The 21314-nt window shown below is 37.3% G+C and overlaps 1 protein-coding gene across 2 annotated transcripts; it reads left to right on the forward strand.

The window, feature by feature from the left end:
• The first annotated feature begins 241 nt into the window (after window positions 1–241).
• LOC133331553 (multiple C2 and transmembrane domain-containing protein) lies at window positions 242–19970 on the forward strand. Of its 2 annotated transcripts, XM_061539940.1 has the most exons (12): window positions 242–805; window positions 927–1035; window positions 1161–1303; window positions 6486–6677; window positions 11124–11275; window positions 16912–17427; window positions 17496–17676; window positions 17746–17924; window positions 19150–19269; window positions 19330–19533; window positions 19590–19797; window positions 19861–19970. In XM_061539940.1, exons 1-12 carry the CDS (start codon window positions 677–679, stop codon window positions 19939–19941), a joined length of 2214 nt encoding a protein of 737 aa, XP_061395924.1. In that variant the 5' UTR covers window positions 242–676; the 3' UTR covers window positions 19942–19970. The 2 variants fall into 2 exon arrangements, with proteins under 2 accessions (XP_061395924.1, XP_061395931.1); XM_061539947.1 differs by lacking the exons at window positions 242–805; window positions 927–1035; window positions 1161–1303; window positions 6486–6677 and adding an exon at window positions 10769–10932.
• Window positions 19971–21314: the final 1344 nt, after the last annotated feature.

Here is a 21314-nt window from a genome sequence, read left to right on the forward strand (position 1 = left end):
TTCCAATTTATCTCAACTGTTGTTAAATGTTAAAAACAGATGTACCCATTGTTCACTCAATCTGCTTTAATTTGAAATCAAACAGACATGTGTGACAAATGACAAGTGTACTACAACAACAACACCAACAACAATTCAAACCATTTAATCCTCTTTTCCTTTCTTTCTTCTATTCATTCCAGCACGTATTCACTACAGTGACGATGTATTGGCAAGTGAAGAATATCGTTCAGCAGAGTATCGACGTCAGGAATTTCATAGCAAAGAATCCATTAATATTACACCCTCGGCCAGCCCACATGGCTCACCACAATCCCGCCAACGTTTAGGACAGCATTTAAGTAAATCAGCCTCCGAATTGAATGGTCACAAAGAATCACCACAGACATCACCGAAACGGGCGAAAAGTGCAGCGGCGCCAAACACCTCATCGGGTGGTGGTGGAGGGGTGCTACAAAAGACCCATGGATTTTTTAATAATCTGAAACATCGTTGGGGTCGTGCCAAAAGTAAAGATCGGGTGGGGCGTAAATCGCCAAATGATTTCCTGGAAGAGAGTACCGACTATGCTGCCGATTATAGTTCAGAAAGTAGTTCTGTGACCCAATCACCAAGGCATAGGGCCAAAACAATTGGTGGTTCACCATTGGCTAAGGAATTTAAGGCCACAGCGAGAATGGCACAGGCCATACAGAGATTTGGTGGTTCGATGGAGGGGCGTATCGATGAGCATCCGGAAAATGGTGGCAGTAATTATGGCGGCAATGATTCTCAGCTGACGGCAAGACAAATGGAACATTTGCAGGTGAGATGGAAATTTCCCTTCCCTACTTTTTTTCTTTAAAAAATTATTTTAAAATTTTCTAACAAATTTTAATTGCATTTCCTTTTTATTTTGTTTCTCTTGATTTATTCTTTGTCACCAGGCCGATGAAAAACGCCGCAAAAAGGAAGCCCAATTACGTCAATATGTCTTCTTTCAACTACGTGTTCATCTCAAAAATGGCAGTGATTTAGTGGCCATGGACAAAAATGGTAAGTGTAGAGAGGGTCGTGATGATTTGTACTTTTCTGCTTCTTCTTGTTTCCTTCCTTCTTTAGATAGAAAAGAATTTCCGACTCATCATTTCTTTTGTATTTCCTTTAATTTGCATTTTCAGGTTTAAGTGATCCTTATGTCAAATTTAAAATGGCCGGCCGCCTTTTACACAAATCACGCACAATACATCGAGATTTGAATCCTGTTTGGGATGAAGTATTTGTGGTGCCAATTGAAGATCCTTTCGAACCCATTATTGTTAAGGTAAGTTGGAGATTAGGCATGAAAAATGAAATTGTTAAGAAATATTTTATGGTTAAGAATATTTTCTGAAGCGTGGACTTCAAACTATATTTTCTCAAGGACCAGCAGATCAAGAAGCGTAGATTTTTAAAGAATATTTTCTCAAGAACCAGCTGACCAAGAAACGTGCATTTTTAATGAATATTTTCTCAAGGACCAGCAGATCAAGAAGCGTGGATTTTTAAAGAATATTTTCTCAAGGACCAGCAGACCAATAGGCGTGGATTTTTAAAGAATATTTTCTCAAGGACCAGCAGACCAATAGGCGTGGATTTTTAAAGAATATTTTCTCAAGGACCAGCAAGCCAATAGGCGTAGAGTTTTAAAGAATATTTTCTCAAGGACCAGCAGACCAATAGGCGTGGATTTTTAAAGAATATTTTCTCAAGGACCAGCAGACCAATAGGCGTAGATTTTTAAAGAATATTTTCTCAAGGACCAGCAAGCCAATAGGCGTAGATTTTTAAAGAATATTTTCTCAAAGACCAGCAAGCCAATAGGCGTAGATTTTTAAAGAATATTTTCTCAAGGACCAGCAGACCAAAGAGCGTGGATTTTTAAAGAATATTTTCTCAAGGACCAGCAGACCAATAGGCGTCGAATTTTAAAGTATATTTTCTCAAGGACCAGCAGATCAATAGGCGTGGATTTTTAAAGAATAGTTTCTCAAGGACCAGCAGACCAATAGGCGTGGATTTTTAAAAAATATTTTCTCAAGGACCAGCAGACCAATAGGCGTGGATTTTTAAAGAATATTTTCTCAAGGACCAGCAGACCAAAGAGCGTGGATTTTTAATAATTTTTTCTCAAGGAGTAGCAAAGAATATTTTCTCAAAGACCAGCAGATCAAGACCTCGACATGCCTGTATAAAATACAAGGAACTCTCACCCAATTTTGGTCCAAGTAATAGTATACAAACTCTATATATGCATCATTCAAGGACGCGAATATAACCAGTAAGGAAAGTAATAAAGTCGGATTGGGCCGAGTATATGATACCCTTCACTATATATGGAAACTAAGCTATATCTAAATCTGAACCGATTTCAAGGCAATTTATATATAGGGGCTTGGGTGCTCAATTAACATAAAATCGGACGAAAATATGTATGGGAATTATATCTACATCTGAACCGATTTTCACGAAACTTAACATACGTAATTCTAGACTCAATCCAGTACACTATGCAAAATTTCATGCAAATCGACAAATATATACATACCATTTACATAAAATCGGACGAAAATATATACGGGAGCTATATCTATATTTGAGCCGATTCTCACGAAACTTAGCATGCATCATACTGGAAATAATTCAGTACCCTATGCCAAATTTCGTGCAATTCGAAAGATATATAGGGACTTTGGTACACCATTTACATAAAATCGGACGAAAATACATTTAGGAGCTATATCTAAATCTGACCCGATTTTCTCTAAACAAAGTTTCGTGCATATCGAATGATATATAGGGACTTTGGTGCACCATTTACATAAAATCGGACGAAAATACATTTAGGAGCTATATCTAAATCTGACCCGATTTTCTCTAAACAAAGTTTCGTGCATATCGAATGATATATAGGGACTTTGGTGCACCATTTACATAAAATCGGACGAAACTATATAAGGGAGCTATATGTAAATCTGAACCGATTTTCAAGAAATTTTACACATATCATTCTAGACATAATTGAGTGCGCTGTGCCAAATTTAGGGCGAATCGATAGATATATAGGAATTTCGGTGCACCATTTATCATAAATCGGACAAAAATATATATGGGAGCTATATCTAAATCTGAACCGATTTTTCCCAATTTCCCGAATGAGTGAGCTGTGCCAAATTTCATCCAAATCGGATCATAAATGCGACCTGTACTTTGTTTTCAATTTAAAATCTGCAGACGGACAGACGGACGGACATGCATAAATCGACTCAGAAAGTGATTCTATGCCTATTCTCAAAAGGAACCATGTGTCAATCTCATTTCCTTTTGCCTGTTACAAAAATATGCACAAAGACATAATACCCTGTACCGCAGTGTGGTGAAGGGTATAAAAAAGAAAAAGTACGCATAGAATGCTGCGTTCAATTGCCCATAATAAATAATTATCTCAATTGTTCGGAAAGCAATGAAATAAATTGTATGATTGCAGCAAACGGAAATCTCATTGATTTCCCTTTTTTCAAGGACAACAAAATCCCAACCCCAACAAAGCAATTGAGGATGAGTACGTACGACTTATTACAATTCAAGCGCATCCCATTCATTATTTCCAAACCACAGTCCCTAAGGCATTTTCAATACACCATTGTAAAAGAATTACAAATTACAAAGTTAATAATGTTTACAAACAATTACTTGGGAAATTGTGGTGTCCTTTTAAATATGTAATGCGATTTAAAATTGAATAACCTTTTGAGGGATATCTGTTAACCTAAATTGAGGTATCCTCTTGGCAATGGCTTTGTGGCACAATTTCGTTAAGCATACTTAGCAAAAATAAAAAATAGTTGGAATATTCGAAACTTTTTCGCATGCCCATTTAAGTGAATATGGAATGTAGTATCATTTTCTGAGAAGGGCAGTAAAAGAGCAAAAGGTAGCAGATATTTAAATATATTTAACAGTGGGTATGTGGGTTGTGCTTAATATTATAACAAATTACAACATTGGTCGATAAACGTATCAAATCCATGATTCTAGGCCGAAAATCCTTTCAAAAAATATTTTAAAAGTCCTTGAGGTAATATTTTTTTAAAAATTCACTCCTTATTAAATCCCCGCATATCAATGGTATTTGAAAAAAAATATATATATTTTTAATCCAAGCCTTGTATTGTTATATGAAAAATATCACGCCTTATATTGCTCCTTGAAAAATATCACGTTGTGATCATAGAAAAACTATCTTTTAAAAATCCTTGCTTGTATTGGTCCATGAAAAATATTTTTAAAAAATCCACACCTGTAATGAACCTTGAAAACTGTTCATTAAAAAATTTACCACTGCAATGATTCATAAACAAAGTATTCTTTAAATAAAAACCCACGTCGTTAATGGTCCTTGAACATTCTTCTTAAAATAATTATTTCTGTGTTAGTCCTTGAAAAAATATTCTTTAAGAAATCATTCCGCACATTTAAAGCTATACTTACTTACTTAGCTGACTTGTTACAGAGCGGTTGTTCCATAAGCGGAGCATAAAAAAGATTTCCAAGCGCGTCGGTCTTGTGCGCAAATCCACCAATTTAGAAACCACATTTCAAGATGTTGTTTTCTACTTGGTCTTTCCATCTAATTCGTGACCTTCCCCTTCTACGGAAACCATCAGTTGGCTCGCACAACATGGCCTTGCCACCGTAGTCGCTGCAGCTCAATACGACTGACTATGTCGATGTCCGCGTATACATTGTAAAGCTCGTGGTTCCTTCGACGCCGATATTCACCGTCGACGCATATCGGCCCGTAGATCTTTTGGAAAATGTTTCTTTCAAACACCCCAAGAGCTGCCTCATCTGCTTGCGCAAGTACCCATGCTTCAGATCCATATAAAAGCACGGGTAGTATCAGCGTCTTGTATAGTGTGAGTTTGGTCTGGCGGGAGGTAGCCTTGTTTTTAAACTGTTTACTCAGACCATAGTAGCATATGTTGGCCATCACAATCCTTCTCCGAATTTCAAAACTGATGTCATTCGTTTTATTTATGGCGGTACCAAGATATATAAAATCTTTAACTACCTCGAAGCTGTAGTTCTCATGTTCCACATTTATGGCGGTACCAAGGTATATAAAATATTTAACTGTGGTTCTCAAGTTCCACAGTTGGTCTAAGTCTACTGGACGTCTTGCGCGTTGATACCATCAGCTTGGTCTTCTCGCCGTTTACTGTCAGACCCACTTTGGCAGATTCCTTTTCAATTTGTTCAAAGGTGGCTGTTACCGCTCGCAATGTTCGACCCATTATATCGATGTCATCGGCGTAATAACATGTGTTGTTTGGTGTACAGAGTGCCACTTCTGTTCACCTTTGCGTCTCGTATGACCTTTTCCAGCAGGATGTTAAATAGATCATACGACAAACTGTGGTTGGTGGTGGTTTTTGGTACCCAAGTCTTGCTTTTGCTGCAGTTTGTGGGGGGGTGGGCAATTTTTTGCCATTGTGCTTCTATACTATTATTGGGACAAGAAGTGCTTTCTTCAAGCAGGTTGGTAAGTTGAGCGGAGTAGGCCTCCGCTAACTGTTGTGTTTGCAGCTTTTCGACGTCGAGTTTCCGTGTTGTGTTAGATCGCACCTTTGCTGCATTAAAACGGGTGCGTTCCTTGGCTGTCACAAGGTAATGGTCCGAATCGATATTCGCTCCTCGGATCGATCGGACGTCTAAAACACTGGATGAATGCCTTCCGTCTATCACAACATGATCAATTTGATTTCTCGTTGCTTGATCAAGAGAGATCCAGGTGGCCTTGTGTATATCGAGATGCTCGAATCTGGTGCTGCCGCGTTTTTTAATGCCGCGCAGTCAATCAACCTCATGCCGTTGTCGGATGTTTCTTCATGAAGGCTGAATTTTCCGACGGTGGAGTCAAATATGTTTTCCACGGCAACGGTCATATGCTGTTTCTAGGCGCTCATAAAATATGTCTTTGGTCTGTTCATCTTTATCTTCGGTCAGAGCATGGGCGCAAATGACACTGATGTAGAAGAACTTCGCTTTCATACCGATTATAGCAATTCGCTCATTTACTGGAGTGAATCTGGAGACGAGGTCTTTTATTCTCCTATTAACCATAAATCCGCAGCCAAATTCATGTCTCGTTTCATGGCAGCTATAATACAGGGCGTAATCATCGGATTTACTTACGTCAGTCCCTTTCCATCGCATTTCCTGTAAGGCAATAATATCGGCTTTGTACTTCTAGAGTACATCCACCAAAGCGAACACTGCGCTTGTTCTGTACAACGTGCGCACATTCCAAGTGCAGATTCGCAGATCGTGGTCCTTTATACGTTTGCGGGGGTCGTCAACATTAGGGAGGTTTGGTTTTCTTTTACTTTGCCTTTTCATAGTGATTGGGTTTAAAGTTATATGTTCTAGGAAAAAAATTCTAAATCTTTTTCTTCCATTTCCAGGTTTTCGACTACGATTGGGGTCTGCAGGACGATTTCATGGGTTCGGCAAAAATTGATTTGACACAACTGGAATTGGGTATTGCGGAAGATGTAAATTTGGCACTGCACGACGTTAATCATCCCGACAGGCCAATGGGTGAAATTCTTGTCAATTTAACACTATGGCCGCGTAGTCAAGAGGACAAAGAACAGGTGAGTCAATATGTAATTTGTAACCATAATTCTCTTTTATTTAATATAAACAACAATTTGTATTATGCAAATAATCATTATTATTACGATAATAAATTAATTTGCCGACGTCTTTAACATAAATAAAATTATAAATTTTCTTCTTACCCATTAAATGGGAATAAACATCAAGTAAGAAATATTATGTGCCATAATTAATGGAGGAAGATATTTTGCCAGGCATCTTTTATGAGTCCATTCTCGTCTGCCAGTCAAATTTTTCATCGTTCGGGGAATAAATAAATCATTAATTTTTCTTTCTGCTCTTCCGTCAACACATTAAACGGAAATATACCTTTATTTCTTTTGGGAAAATATTTGATTGGTCTTGGCGTTTATCATCCTCCTCTTCTCCGCCACAGTCGACAGTTTTTTGTTTATGACAGCTCCCTATTTAACATCATAAATAAATAAAATGGAGAGTCAGCCAAAAATATGTTTATTTGTATGTTTTGTGTTTAGGCCTCATCTTTAACAAGAATCCAATTTACAGCATTGTTATGGGTTACTTGAAAGTTATCATTTTTTTGTGGGAGGACCGACAAAAGTTTTCCACATAATGATTTCTTTGTATGTTTCGTCTGAAGTGAGATTAATGATGTCGTCTGGATTCTTTGCCGTTTTTGTTTGGCTTGTTGTTGCTGCCAACCAAAATATGTCATCATGTCACAAAACATTTTTTGTTTGTGACACAAAATGTCATTGTCCTAAAATTGTTGGTCTCCCACAGGGGGAGTGTGTGGGAAACACAGGATAATGGTGTTAAAAGTGACAGCTATTTTAACTGTCACTAACGACCTACCATAAAGATAGAATGTCTGCAAATATATGTGAAAATGACATAGCCGACAAAAATGTGATACATTAAAGCAAATGACAAACAATGTTCAATAAAATAAATCAGCGTATTTAAAAATCCACGCTTGTAAGTTCAATACTCATTGAGACAATATTCGTTTAAATTCCAAGAGAGCAGAGCTAATTGTCCTAAAAATCATCCTTCTGTTAGTCCATAAAAAATATCCACGCCTAGTATTGGTCCTTGAAAAAATATTCTTTAAAAACCCTCGCCTTTTGTAGTCCTTAATTTTTTTTTTAAATCCTCCCCTTTTCTTGTCCTTGAAAAAATATTTGGAGGACCATTGAGATGGAATCGGGCGAAATTAAATGTGCTATCTAGATAGATATTTGAACCAATTGAAAAAATCCCATACACATACCATTCAAAATCAATGAAAAATTGCATGTCAAACGGACAGATCTCGATTCTTTGGTGTACCATTTGTATGAAATCGAGTCAAATTATGTATGGGAGCTATATATAGACACACGGACCTAATTGAGCAACCGTTGCATACACCATTTGTTTTTTTATTACTGTATCTGCCAATTTTCGTGTAAATTGAACAAACATAGGCCCTTCGGTGCACCATTTACATAAAATCGAACGAAAATATATATAAGACCTATATCAAAATCTGAACCGATTTCAACAAACCTTATCAAGCATCATTTTTCCTCAATAGCATTGGCTATTGGCTGTGCAAAATTTTGTTTCAATTGGACAAATATTGGGAGTTTGATGCATAATTCACAAAAAACTCGGACGAAACTATATATGGGATCTATATCTAAATCTGAACCGATTTTCACAAAACTTCGCAGACATCAGTCTGGACCTAAATCAGTACTCTGTACAAAATTTTGTTCCAATCGGACAAATATTGGGAGTTTGGTGTATCATTCACCAAAAATCGAACGAAACTGTTAGCTATATCAAAATCGATTTCAACAAAACCTCACATACATTAGTCTGGACCTAATTCAGCACTCTGTGAAAAATTTTGTGCCAATCGGACAAATATTAGGAGTTTGGTGCATCATTCACATAAAATCGGACGAAACTATATATGGGAGATATATCTAAATCTGAACCGATTTTAACAATGCTTGGCATATATCAATCTACACCTATTTCAGTACTCTGTGCAAAATTGAGTCTCAATCGGACCAATATTGGCAGTATGGTGCTCTATTTACATAAAATCGGACGTAACTATATATAGGAGCTATATCTAAATCTGCACCGATTCCAACAAAACTTCGCTTACATCGATCTGGACCAAACTCTGTACTCTGTGCAGAATTTTGTCCCAATCGGACAAATATTGGGAGTTTGGTGCATCATTCAGATAAAATCGGATGAAACTATATATAAGAGCTATATCTAAATCTGAACCGATTTTAGAAAAAACTTCGCAGACATCAGTCTGGACCTAAGTCAGTACTCTGTGCAAAATTTTGTCTCAATCGGATAAATATCGTGAATTTGGTATATCATTCACAAAAAATCGGACGGATATGGGAGCTATATCTAAATCTGAACCGATTCCAACAAAATTTCGCATAAATAAATATGAAACCGATTCAGTGCGTTTTACAAAATTTTGTCTCAATCGCACCCATATTGGCAATATGGTGCTCTATTTACACAAAATCGGACGAAACTATATATGGGAGCTATATCTAAATCTGAACCGATTCCAATACAATACATAAATATGAAACTGATTCAGTGCGCTGTACAATCCGACAAATATTAGGGGTTTGTGCATCAATTACAAAAAATCGGGTGAAACTATATATGGGAGCTATATCTAAATCTGAACCGATTCCAACAAAATTTTCAATACATAAATATGAAACTGATTCACTGCGCTGTACAAAATTTTGTCCCAATCGGATAAATATTAGGAGTTTGGTGCATCATTTAAATAAAATCGGACGAAAATCTAAATCTGCACCGATTTTCTCCAATTTCAATAGGATTCGTCCTTGGGCCAAATAAGTGAACTGTGCCAAATTTCATCTAAATCGTATCACAAATGCGACCTTTACTTTGTTAACAAAAATACTTCGACGGACGGACAGACAGAAGGACATGCGTAAATCGACTCAGAATGTGATTCTATGCATATTCTCAAAAGGAACCATGTGTCTATCTGGTTTCCTTTTGCCTGTTACAAAATATGCACAAATACATAATACCCTGTACCACAGTGTGGTGAAGGGTATAGAAATTCACGCCTTGTAAAAATATTCTTTAAAAAATCCACCCCTTTTATAGGTCCCTGGAAAAATATTCTTTAAAAAATCTTCGCCTTGTGTTGGTCCATAAAAAATATTCTTTAAAAAAATCCACGCCTCGTATAGGTCCCTGGAAAAATATTCTTTAAAAAATCCACGCCTCGTATAGGTCCCTGGAAAAATATTCTTTAAAAAATCCACGCCTCATATAGGTCCCTGGAAAAATATTCTTTAAAAAATCCACGCCTATGTTAGCCCTATAAAAAATAATTATTTATTCTCGACCTCCTAAATATTCTTAAAACATATTTTTCTGAGTGTTCGTGGTTTACTCTATTAATACAAAAGCTGTGGTCTAAACCCCGCAACCAACATTACTCAGCGATGACAGCAAACAAACATTGAGTTAATTCATTCAGTAAAGCTTACAAAATTTGGCGTGACTCAGTTCACTTTCTCTGCTCTATTGACTGAGTATCAGACTGATAAAAAAAACTTGCGTTTAACTCAATTATACTTACTATAAAGTTAAGCTAGGGAGCCACACTGGGAGAAAAACTGTTTTTATTTTTGTTTATGGCCAATATTTGAGAAATATTTGCAACATTCAGAATTTTTTAAAAATTATTTATTTGTAATTATTATTAATTTTTGTATTTGTTATTATTTTTATTATTCGAAAAAATAATTTCTCTCAGTGTACATTATGAAACTTTTGTTTTTGTTAAATATTTACTAGCTAATTCTCCCAAAGTCTAGCCACAACAAGTATAATAATAAAACACAAGCCAACTTCAATTAGTCAGCCAGTCAGTCAGTCGTTGTTTTTGTTTCATTTGAATTCGTGTGCCGGGCCAATGTGTTTGTCTTTACAAAACCGATACCGAACCCCGTCTTACTAACAATTCAAACAGACCGGCAGACAGTCGCATCGTCGAATTTGACTGTAACTGAAATGTGTTATCACAATTTTGAAAGCGGAAATTAAATCAAAATCATGAAAACCTATGCGCTTAATATCAATGGCAGTAAATGTCTGGCCGATAAAATTGCATTGATGAAACGCTGGCGTAAAACCCAACAACAATGGACGGATCACCTACACAACGAGCTGGAGGATTTTTGTGAAGTTAGTATGGGTTGCGAGTGATTTGGTATTATAAGCGGTTTAGTTTAACTAAGCCTCAAAAACCAATTTTCTGTGAACTTGAAATTTCCGATTTGCAAGAAGGAAGTTTGAGGCAATAATCATGCCTGGAAAATTGTCACAATTCCCATAACTAATAATTTTTGTTTGTTTTTTTTTTCATCTCGTTTTAGCATTTCCAAAGAAATTCAAAATTGGCTGAATCATCAAAACGTTTAAAGTCTCAAATCTGGAGTTCAGTAGTCACGATATTGCTGGTTAAAGCCAAAGGTTTACCGCTGGCAGAGGATGGCAATAAATTAAGTGATGCCCATATTAAATTTAGGTAAGTGTTAGAAATATTTAAATATATGCTAAGATAATATTAGATAATTTTTTTATATACATACCTACATAAATCATGATATTTCCGTATTTTTGTAAAAAAAAAGAAAATTATGCAACAAGGGAAAAACTTAAACAAAAACCAGTAAGGAAAGTAGTAAAGTCGGACGGGGCCGACTATATGATAGCCTTCACCACTATGGGTATATTAAACAGGACTATTAACATGAAATTGGATGAAATAAAATATGTGATATTTATCTAAATGTGAATCTATCTAGATCTATTCATAAAGTATGTAAATCGACTTCAAACAAATATAAATAGGTCATCCGTTGGGCTATGTCTGTACTTCTAGAAAACGCAACTACGTAATTCTATGCCCAATTTTGTTAATTGTGCAAAATTTGATGTCAATCTGACTACATGAGGAGTTTGATGCCCAATTTACTTGAAATCGGGCGAAAATATATATGGAAGCTCTATCCAAATATTAAGCGATTTCAAACAAACATGTCACAGGTTAGGTTATAGTAATTTCAGAACGTTTTGTTCATATCAGTCTATTGGTTCCTTGGCGCTTCAATTACTTAAAAACAATCTATAATAAAAGGGAGCTATATCTATATCTGGACCGATTTTCACGAAACAAGGCAGACATCACTCTAGGCTCAATTCAGTACGTTATGCCAAATTTCGCGCAAATCGCACCATTTACATGAAATCGGACGATACTATATATGGGAGCTATATCTAAATCTGGACCGATTTTCTCGAAACTTGGCAGACATCACTCTAGGCTTAATTCACATTTCGTGCAAATCGAAAGATATATTGGGACTTTGGGGCACCATTTACATGAAATCGGACGAAACTATATATGGGAGCTATATAGAAATCTGGACCGATTTTCTCGAAACTTGGCAGACATCACTCTAGGCTTAATTCAGTACGTTATGCCAAATTTCGTGCAAATCGAAAGATATATTGGGACTTTGGGGCAATATTTACATGAAATCGGACGAAACTATATATGGGAGCTATATAGAAATCTGGACCGATTTTCTCCAAACTTGGCAGAGATCACTCTAGGCTTAATTCAGTACGTTGTGCCAAATTTCGTGCAAATCAAAAGATATATAGGGACTTTGGGCACCATTTACATGAAATCGGACGAAACTATATATGGGAGCTATATCTAAATCTGGACCGATTTTCACGAAACTTGGCAGACATCATTCTAGACCTAAATGATTAGGCTGTACCAAATTTCGTGCAAATCGAAAGATATATAGGGACTTTGGGACACCATTTACATGAAATCGGACGACTATATATGGGAGCTATATCTAAATCTGGACCGATTTTCTCCAAACTTGGCATACATCACTCTAGGCTTAATTCAGCTCGTTATACCAAATTTCGTGCAAACCAAAAGATATATAGGGACTTTGGGACACCATTTACATGAAATCGGACGAAACTATATATGGGAGCTATATCTAAATCTGGACCGATTTTCACGAAACTTGGCAGACATCATTCTAGACCTAAATGATTACGCTGTAGCAAATTTCATGCAAATCGAAAGATATATAGGGACCGTTCACATTAAATCGGTTAAATATATATATGGGAGCTATATCTAAATCTGAACCGATTTTTCCCAATTTCAATAGGGTTCGTACTTGGGCCGAATAAGTGGCCTATGCCAAATTTCATCCAATTCGGATCATAAATGCGACCTGTACTTTGTTAACAAAAATACATGGACAGACAGACAGACGGACGGACATGCATAAATCGACTTAGAAAGTGATTCTATGCATATTCTCAAAAGGAACCATGTGTCTATGTCGTTTTCATTTGCCTGTTACAAACATATGCACAAAGACATAATACCCTGTACCACAGTGTGGTGAAGGGTATAAAAATAATTTTTTCAAGGGCCAACACAAGGCGTGGATTTTTTAAAGACAACTTTCTTAGGACCAACACGAGGCGTGGGTTTTTTAAAGACAACTTTCATAGGACCAACACGAGGCGTGGGTGTTTTAAAGACAACATTCTTAGGGCCAACACGAGGCGTGGGTTTTTTAAAGTCAAATTTCTTAGGACAAACACAAGGCGTGAGTTTTTTAAAGACAACTTTCTTAGGAACAACACGAGGCGTGGGTTTTTTAAAGACAACTTTCTTAGGACCAACACGAGGCCGGGGGTTTTTAAAGACGTCTTTCTTAGGAGCAACACGAGGCCGGGTGTTTTTTAAAGACAACTTTCTTAGGAACAACACGAGGCGTGGATTTTTTAAAGACAACTTTCTTAGGATCAACACGAGGCGTGGGTTTTTTAAAGACAACTTTCATAGGACCAACACGAGGCGTGGGTTTTTTAAAGACAACATTCTTAGGGCCAACACGAGGCGTGGGTTTTTTAAAGTCAAATTTCTTAGGACCAACACGAGGCCGGGGGTTTTTAAAGACAACTTTCTTAGGACCAACACAAGGCGTGGGTTTTTTAAAGACAACTTTCTTAGGAACAACACGAGGCGTGGGTTTTTTAAAGACAACTTTCTTAGTTTAACACGAGGCCGGGGGTTTTTAAAGACAACTTTCTTAGGAGCAACACGAGGCCGGGTGTTTTTTAAAGACAACTTTCTTAGGACCAACACGAGGCGTGGGTTTTTTAAAGTCAAATTTCTTAGGACCAACACGAGGCCGGGGGTTTTTAAAGACAACTTTCTTAGGACCAACACAAGGCGTGGGTTTTTTAAAGACAACTTTCTTAGGAACAACACGAGGCGTGGGTTTTTTAAAGACAACTTTCTTAGGACCAACACGAGGCGTGGGTTTTTTAAAGACAACTTTCTTAGGACCAACACGATGCGTGGGTTTTTTAAAGTCAAATTTCTTAGGACCAACACGAGGCCGGGGGTTTTTAAAGACAACTTTCTTAGGACCAACACAAGGCGTGGGTTTTTTAAAGACAACTTTCTTAGGAACAACACGAGGCGTGGGTTTTTTAAAGACAACTTTCTTAGGACCAACACGAGGCCGGGGGTTTTTAAAGACAACTTTCTTAGGAGCAACACGAGGCGTGGGTTTTTTAAAGTCAAATTTCTTAGGACCAACACGAGGCCGGGGGTTTTCAAAGACAACTTTCTTAGGACCAACACAAGGCGTGGGTTTTTTAAAGACAACTTTCTTAGGAACAACACGAGGCGTGGGTTTTTTAAAGACAACTTTCTTAGGACCAACACGAGGCGTGGGTTTTTTAAAGACAACATTCTTAGGGCCAACACGAGGCGTGGGTTTTTTAAAGTCAAATTTCTTAGGACCAACACGAGGCCGGGGGTTTTTAAAGACAACTTTCTTAGGACCAACACATGGCGTGGGTTTTTTAAAGACAACTTTCTTAGGACCAACACGAGGCGTGGGTTTTTTAAAGACAACATTCTTAGGGCCAACACGAGGCGTGGGTTTTTTAAAGTCAAATTTCTTAGGACCAACACGATTCCGGGGGTTTTTAAAGACAACTTTCTTAGGAGCAACACGAGGCCGGGTGTTTTTTAAAGACAACTTTCTTAGGACCAACACGAGGCGTGGATTTTTTAAAGACAACTTTCTTAGGATCAACACGAGGCGTGGGTTTTTTAAAGACAACTTTCTTAGGACCAACACGATGCGTGGATTTTTTAAGGACAATTTTCTTAGGACCAACACAAGGCGTGGGTTTTTTAAAGACAACTTTCTTAGGACCAACACGATGCGTGGATTTTTTAAGGACACTTTTCTTAGGACCAACACAAGGCGTGGATTTTTTAAGGACAATTTTCTTAGGACCAACACAAGGCGTGGGTTTTTTAAAGACAATTTCTTAGGACCAACACGAGGCGTACATTTTTAAACAATATTTTTAAGGACAACAGAAGAGGGAGAGGCCAACATAAGGAGTGTTATTATACCCTTCACCACACTGTGATACAGGGTATTATGTCTTTGCGCATATGTTTGTAGCAGGCAAAAGGAATCGAGACCCATGGTTCCTATGGGAATATGCATAGAGTCACTTTCTGAGTCGATTTACGCATGTCGCTTCTATGATCCGATTAGGATGAAATTTGGCACAGTTCACTTATTTGGCCCAAGGACGAACCCTATTGAAATTGGAGAAAATCGGTTCAGATTTAGATATAGCACCCATATATAGTTTCGCCCGATTTAATGTAAATGGTGTACCAAAGTCCCTATATGTCCTTCGATTTACACGAAATTTGGCATTGCGTACTGGATTGAGTCTAGAATGATGTGTGTAAAATTTCTTGAAAATCGGTTCAGATTTAGATATAGCTCCCATATATAGTTTCACCAGATTTTACGTAAATCTTGCACCAAAGTCCCTGAAAATCATTGGATTTGAACGAATTTTGGCATAGAGCACTGAATCGAGTCTAGAATGACTTGTGCTAAGTTTCGTGAAAATCGGTTCAGATTTAGATATAGCTCCCATATATAGTTTCGCCCGATTTTAGGTAAATGATTCCCCAAACTCCCAATATTTGTCCGATTGATGCAACATTTTGCACAGAGTACAGGATTAGGTCCAGATTAATGTCTGCGAAATTTTGTTTAAATCGGTTCAGATTTAGATATAGCTTCCATATATAGTTTTGTCCGATTTTTTGGGAATGATACACCAAACTCCCAATATTTGTCCGATTGAGAAAAATTTTGCATAACGAATGCTATTGAGGAAAAAATGATGCTTGATAAGGTTTGTTGAAAAAGGTTCAGATTTTGATATAGATCTTATATATATTTTCGCTCGACTTTATGTTAATGGTGCGCCGAAAGGCCTATGTTTGTTCGATTTACACGAAATATGGCAGAGGATATTAAATTAAATATAGAGTGATAACAAAAAACAAATGTTGTATACCACGATTGCTCATTTAGGTCCATGTGTTTATATATAGCTCCCATACATAATTTTACTCGATTTCATAGTACACCAAAGAATCCGAGTCTCTCCGTTTGACACGCAATTTTTTATTGATTTCAGAATGGTATGTGTATGGGGTTTTTTCAATTGGTTCAAATATCTATCTAGAAAGCACATTTAATTTCGCTCGATTCCATATCAATAGTCCTCCTCTATGTCTGTTCTATCTACAGGATTTTGTAGATATTAACAAAGTGGTGAACTTTCCTTACTGGATTTTAGTGGAAAAACTAATTTTACATATGAGTTGAAAAGACTTTTAAACGGACTGAAAGGGATTTTTAGAGACGAGCCGAACGGAGTCTTTACATGCCATATGAAAAGAGAATTTGTAGGCGAGCTTAAGGTGGTCTTTACATAGTTGATGAAGGGGCTCTTCATAGAAGTGTTAAAGGGAGTCTTTATAGACGAGCGGAGGGGAGACTTTATCGAATATCCAAAGGGCGTATATATAGAGGAATAAAGGAATTAAAGGAAGTCGATAAAAATAAGTTGACCTCTTAACGTTATTTTAATTGTTTAAATTTGCATTTTTTTACCCAGAAGCGTGATTTTTTTATAGACTATTTTTTAATGGACTATTAGACCCAAAGCTTTTCCGAAGAGTCACTCATTTCCCACTTTCTCTTCTTTCAGATTAGGAAATGAAAAATACAAAAGCAAATCATCATGGACTGAACGTTGGCTGGAACAATTCGATTTGCATCTCTTCGAAGAGGATCAACAGCTGGAAATCTCGCTGTGGAATCGTAACACTCTCTACGGTAAAGCTTCCATAGATTTAAGTGTATTCGAGAGAGAAAATACCCATGGCATATGGAAACAATTTGAAGACTGTCCCGGTGAAGTCTTCCTTATGTTGACGATAAGCGGTACCACAGCCCTCGAAACTATTAGTGATCTTAAGGCATTCAAAGAGGATCCGCATGAACTGAAAGCAATGACGGATCGTTATCGTTGGCATCGTTGCTTTCAAAATTTACGGGATGTAGGGCATTTGACGGTGAAGGTTTTCGGGGCTCAAGGTTTGGCTGCAGCGGATATTGGCGGTAAATCTGATCCATTTTGTGTGCTGGAATTGGGTAATGCTCGCCTGCAGACACAAACGGAATATAAGACTCTAACACCGACATGGAATAAGATTTTTACATTGTAAGTGTTTAAGCCTACATTTCAGGTAAAAATTTATTTATCGAGTTCCGTTTTCATTTTTTTCATAGCAATGTCAAAGATATCACCCAGGTCCTGGAGATCACCGTCTACGATGAGGATCGTGATCATCGTGTGGAATTCCTGGGAAAATTGGTAATACCATTGTTGCGTATTAAAAATGGTGTGAAGCGATGGTATACTTTGAAGGATAAAAATCTGTGTTCGCGGGCCAAAGGTTTATCACCACAGGTATTTTAAAAATATATAATTTTTTATATATAAGTATTTTTAAAAAAACATTTTTTATTTTTTATTTAGATTCTATTAGAAATGAATGTGGTCTGGAATGAAGTGAGAGCGGTATGCCGTGTCCTGCAACCCAAGGAGGAGAAATTAATCCAACAGGAGGCCAAGTTTAAAAGACAATTATTTTTACGTAATGTTAATAGACTGAAAGTGATAATTATGAATATTCTGGATGCAGCACGTTATATACAGTAAGTATAGCCAGAATCAGATCCAAGGAAGATTTCAGGGTGAAACGATGACGAGCAGAAGGGAATATTTATAGACAAGCTGAAGGGAGACTTTTTAGAGAGCTGAGGGAGTCTTCATAGACGAGTTGAAGAGTGTCTTTCATAGAAGAGCTGAAGGGAGTCTATCATAGACGAGCTGAAGAGAGTCTTTTATAGACGAGGTGAAGGGAGTATTTTATAGATGAGCTGAAGGGAGTCTTTCATAGACGAGCTGAAGGGAGTCTTTCATAGACGAGCTGAAGGGAGTCTTTCATAGACGAGCTGAAGGGAGTCTTTCATAGACGAGCTGAAGGGAGTCTTTCATAGACGAGCTGAAGGGAGTCTTTCATAGACGAGCTGAAGGGAGTCTTTCATAGACGAGCTGAAGGGAGTCTTTCATAGACGAGCTGAAGGGAGTCTATCATAGACGAGCTGAAGGGAGTCTTTCATAGACGAGCTGAAGGGAGTCTTTCATAGACGAGCTGAAGGGAGTCTATCATAGACGAGCTGAAGGGAGTCTTTCATAGACGAGCTGAAGGGAGTCTTTCATAGACGAGCTGAAGGGAGTCTTTCATAGACGAGCTGAAGGGAGTCTTTCATAGACGAGCTGAAGGGAGTCTATCATAGACGAGCTGAAGGGAGTCTATCATAGACGAGCTGAAGGTAGTCTTTCATAGACGAGCTGAAGGGAGTCTATCATAGACGAGCTGAAGGGAGTCTATCATAGACGAGCTGAATGGATTATTTATAGGCAAGCTGAAGGGAGACTTTTTAGACGAGCGGAAGGGCATCTTTATAGACGAGCTGAAGGACGAGGGAGTTTAATAGAGGTGATGGAGGAGTTTTTACGACAGTTTGTAGTCAGTCTTTATATGAAGAGCTGAGCGAAGTTTTGAAGGGAGTTATTTTTAGACGACCTGTAGTAAATCTTTGTAGACAATAGGAAGGGCATATTTATAAATGATCGGAAGGGAGTCTTTGTTGACGAGCGGAAGGTGGTATTTATAGAAGATCTGAGGGATTTGTCTTTATAGAGGACCTTAAGGGAGTCTTTACAGAGGAGCTGTGCTACAAGAGCTACAAGAGTCTCTCTCTCTCTGGTATCTCTCACAGAAAAGCTAACGAATTACATATAGGGCTTCTAAATGACAGATTTTTTTTATGTCCATTTTTCATTTCATTTTTATGTTCATTTTTTCTATTTCAGGAGTTGCTTCGAATGGGAAAGTCCCCTTCGATCCGTCATAGCATTTACCTTATGGATACTAGCTTGCATATATGGAAATCTGGAAACTGTTCCGCTGGTTATTCTAATCATAATACTCAAGTAAGAAAATCCGTAATAAATAAATTTATTCAAGTACCTAATACTTGAAATCTCCCATAGAAACTGGCTTATACGATTAATTACCGGACAATCGGATTCTACAAGTGGTAGTTATGATTATGACTATGATGAGGATGATGATGACGATAAGGAAAAAGAAGAAAAGAAATCGATAAAAGAACGATTGCAGGCAATACAAGAAGTCTCACAGACGGTACAGAATACCATCGGGTATTTGGCATCACTAGGAGAGAGTACCAAGAAGTAAGATCTACGACCTTTTATATACCAAAAATTATAAAATTATTTTATTTTTTCAGTACCTTTAATTTTTCCGTCCCCGAACTAACCTGGCTGGCAGTGGTCCTACTAATTGGTGCCATAATTGTTCTGCACTTTGTACCTATACGTTTGCTGTTGCTTTTCTGGGGCATAATGAAATTTAGTCGAAGGATATTGAGACCCAATACCATACCCAATAATGAGCTGTTAGATTTCCTTTCAAGAGTACCCGATGATGAAGAACTTGTAAGTCCTATGGATGCATTTATATATCTCTCAACTAATTTTTATATTATTTCTCTTTTCCAGAACCAATATCGCGAACTACCGCCAACATCTGTCAGCGATGCCCAACGTGGCAATCCCAAGAAAAAAATCAAAGCATCCTAGTCTCGGGCTAGCATTGAGGACGCTGATAATTTCCTCGGTGTCAGTGACTATACCATCAAACCGGTGACATCCACTACAATTGCAGCGGTACATGCCGCCGCCGCAATGCCACATCATGTGGTCAACATCTCGACACGTTCCATGCGTAATGTATCACACCTGTTCAAAGCCAGTAAGGATAGTTTACGAATGGCAGCATTTAAGAAGATACATAAGAAATCAAATGATAAATACGATTAAAAAGAAATCAAAGAAAAAAACGATAACATCAAAAAACACACAAGAAAATTTTCAAAAACAAATTTCCATTCAATTGAAAAAAAAAAACAAATTTAACAATTCCATTTTGTCTCAAACAATTTACAATTTACACAATTTACACATTACATACAAACTCAAATGCACTATTACAACTACAACAAAAGTTATGTACATACACCTCATTTTTTATAAACAATTTAAAATATGTGTATACATGCATATATTATATATACATATATTGTTATACACTGAGAAAAAAACAGCAAACAAAAGAAATACTAAATTAAGATGGATTTAATCTGATAATGTCTATCCAATCAAACATATTGCAGGATAAGGAAGGAAAAATAGTTTCAGATGGAAAATTATTCCGAACTTATAATATTTTCAATTTTAAACATCTCCATTAGTAGATTACCTGAAGAGAACCTAAATTGAAATCAGTTTTTATAGATAAGCTGAAGAGGATCTTTGTAAACGAGCTGAAGGAGTCTTTCGTAGACAAGCTGAAGGTAGTCTTTATAGACGAGCTGGATGACCCTTTATAGACGAACTGGAGGAGCCTTTATAGACAAGCTGAAGGGAGTCTTTATACACGAGCTGGAGGGAGTCTTTATAGACGAGCTGAAGGGATTTTTTCGTAGACGAGCCGAAAGGAGTCTTTCATAGAAGAGCCGAAGTATGTCTCTATAGACGAGCTGAAGGGAGTCTTTATAAATGAGCTCAAATAGAGTTATTATGGACGAAGTGACTGGTATCTTTAAGCTGACCAGAAGGGCATATTTATAGACGAGCAGTCTGGTGTCTATTTAGCCGATCAGAAGGGAATTTCTGGGAATGGAGGGCTGAAAAGGAGTTTTTATGGACGAGCCAAATGCAGTCTTAATAGGCAAGCTCAAGGAAGTCATTATAGATAATCTGAAGCTGATCGGACTGGTGATATAAGCCGAAACGAAGGGATCTTTATAGCCGAACTGTCTTTATGGCCTATCAGAAGGGAGACTTTATAGTCTATCAGATAGGAGGTCGAGCTGAAGAGTGTATCTATAGATGAACTGAAGGGATTATTTATATACAAGCTGAAGGGAGTCTTTATATATCAGATGAAGCGA

Source organism: Musca vetustissima, unplaced genomic scaffold, assembly GCF_032173495.1.
Source record: "Musca vetustissima isolate MV318-11 ecotype Yass unplaced genomic scaffold, APGP_CSIRO_Mvet_v1 utg39373, whole genome shotgun sequence".
Classification (NCBI taxonomy): Eukaryota; Metazoa; Arthropoda; class Insecta; order Diptera; family Muscidae; genus Musca; species Musca vetustissima.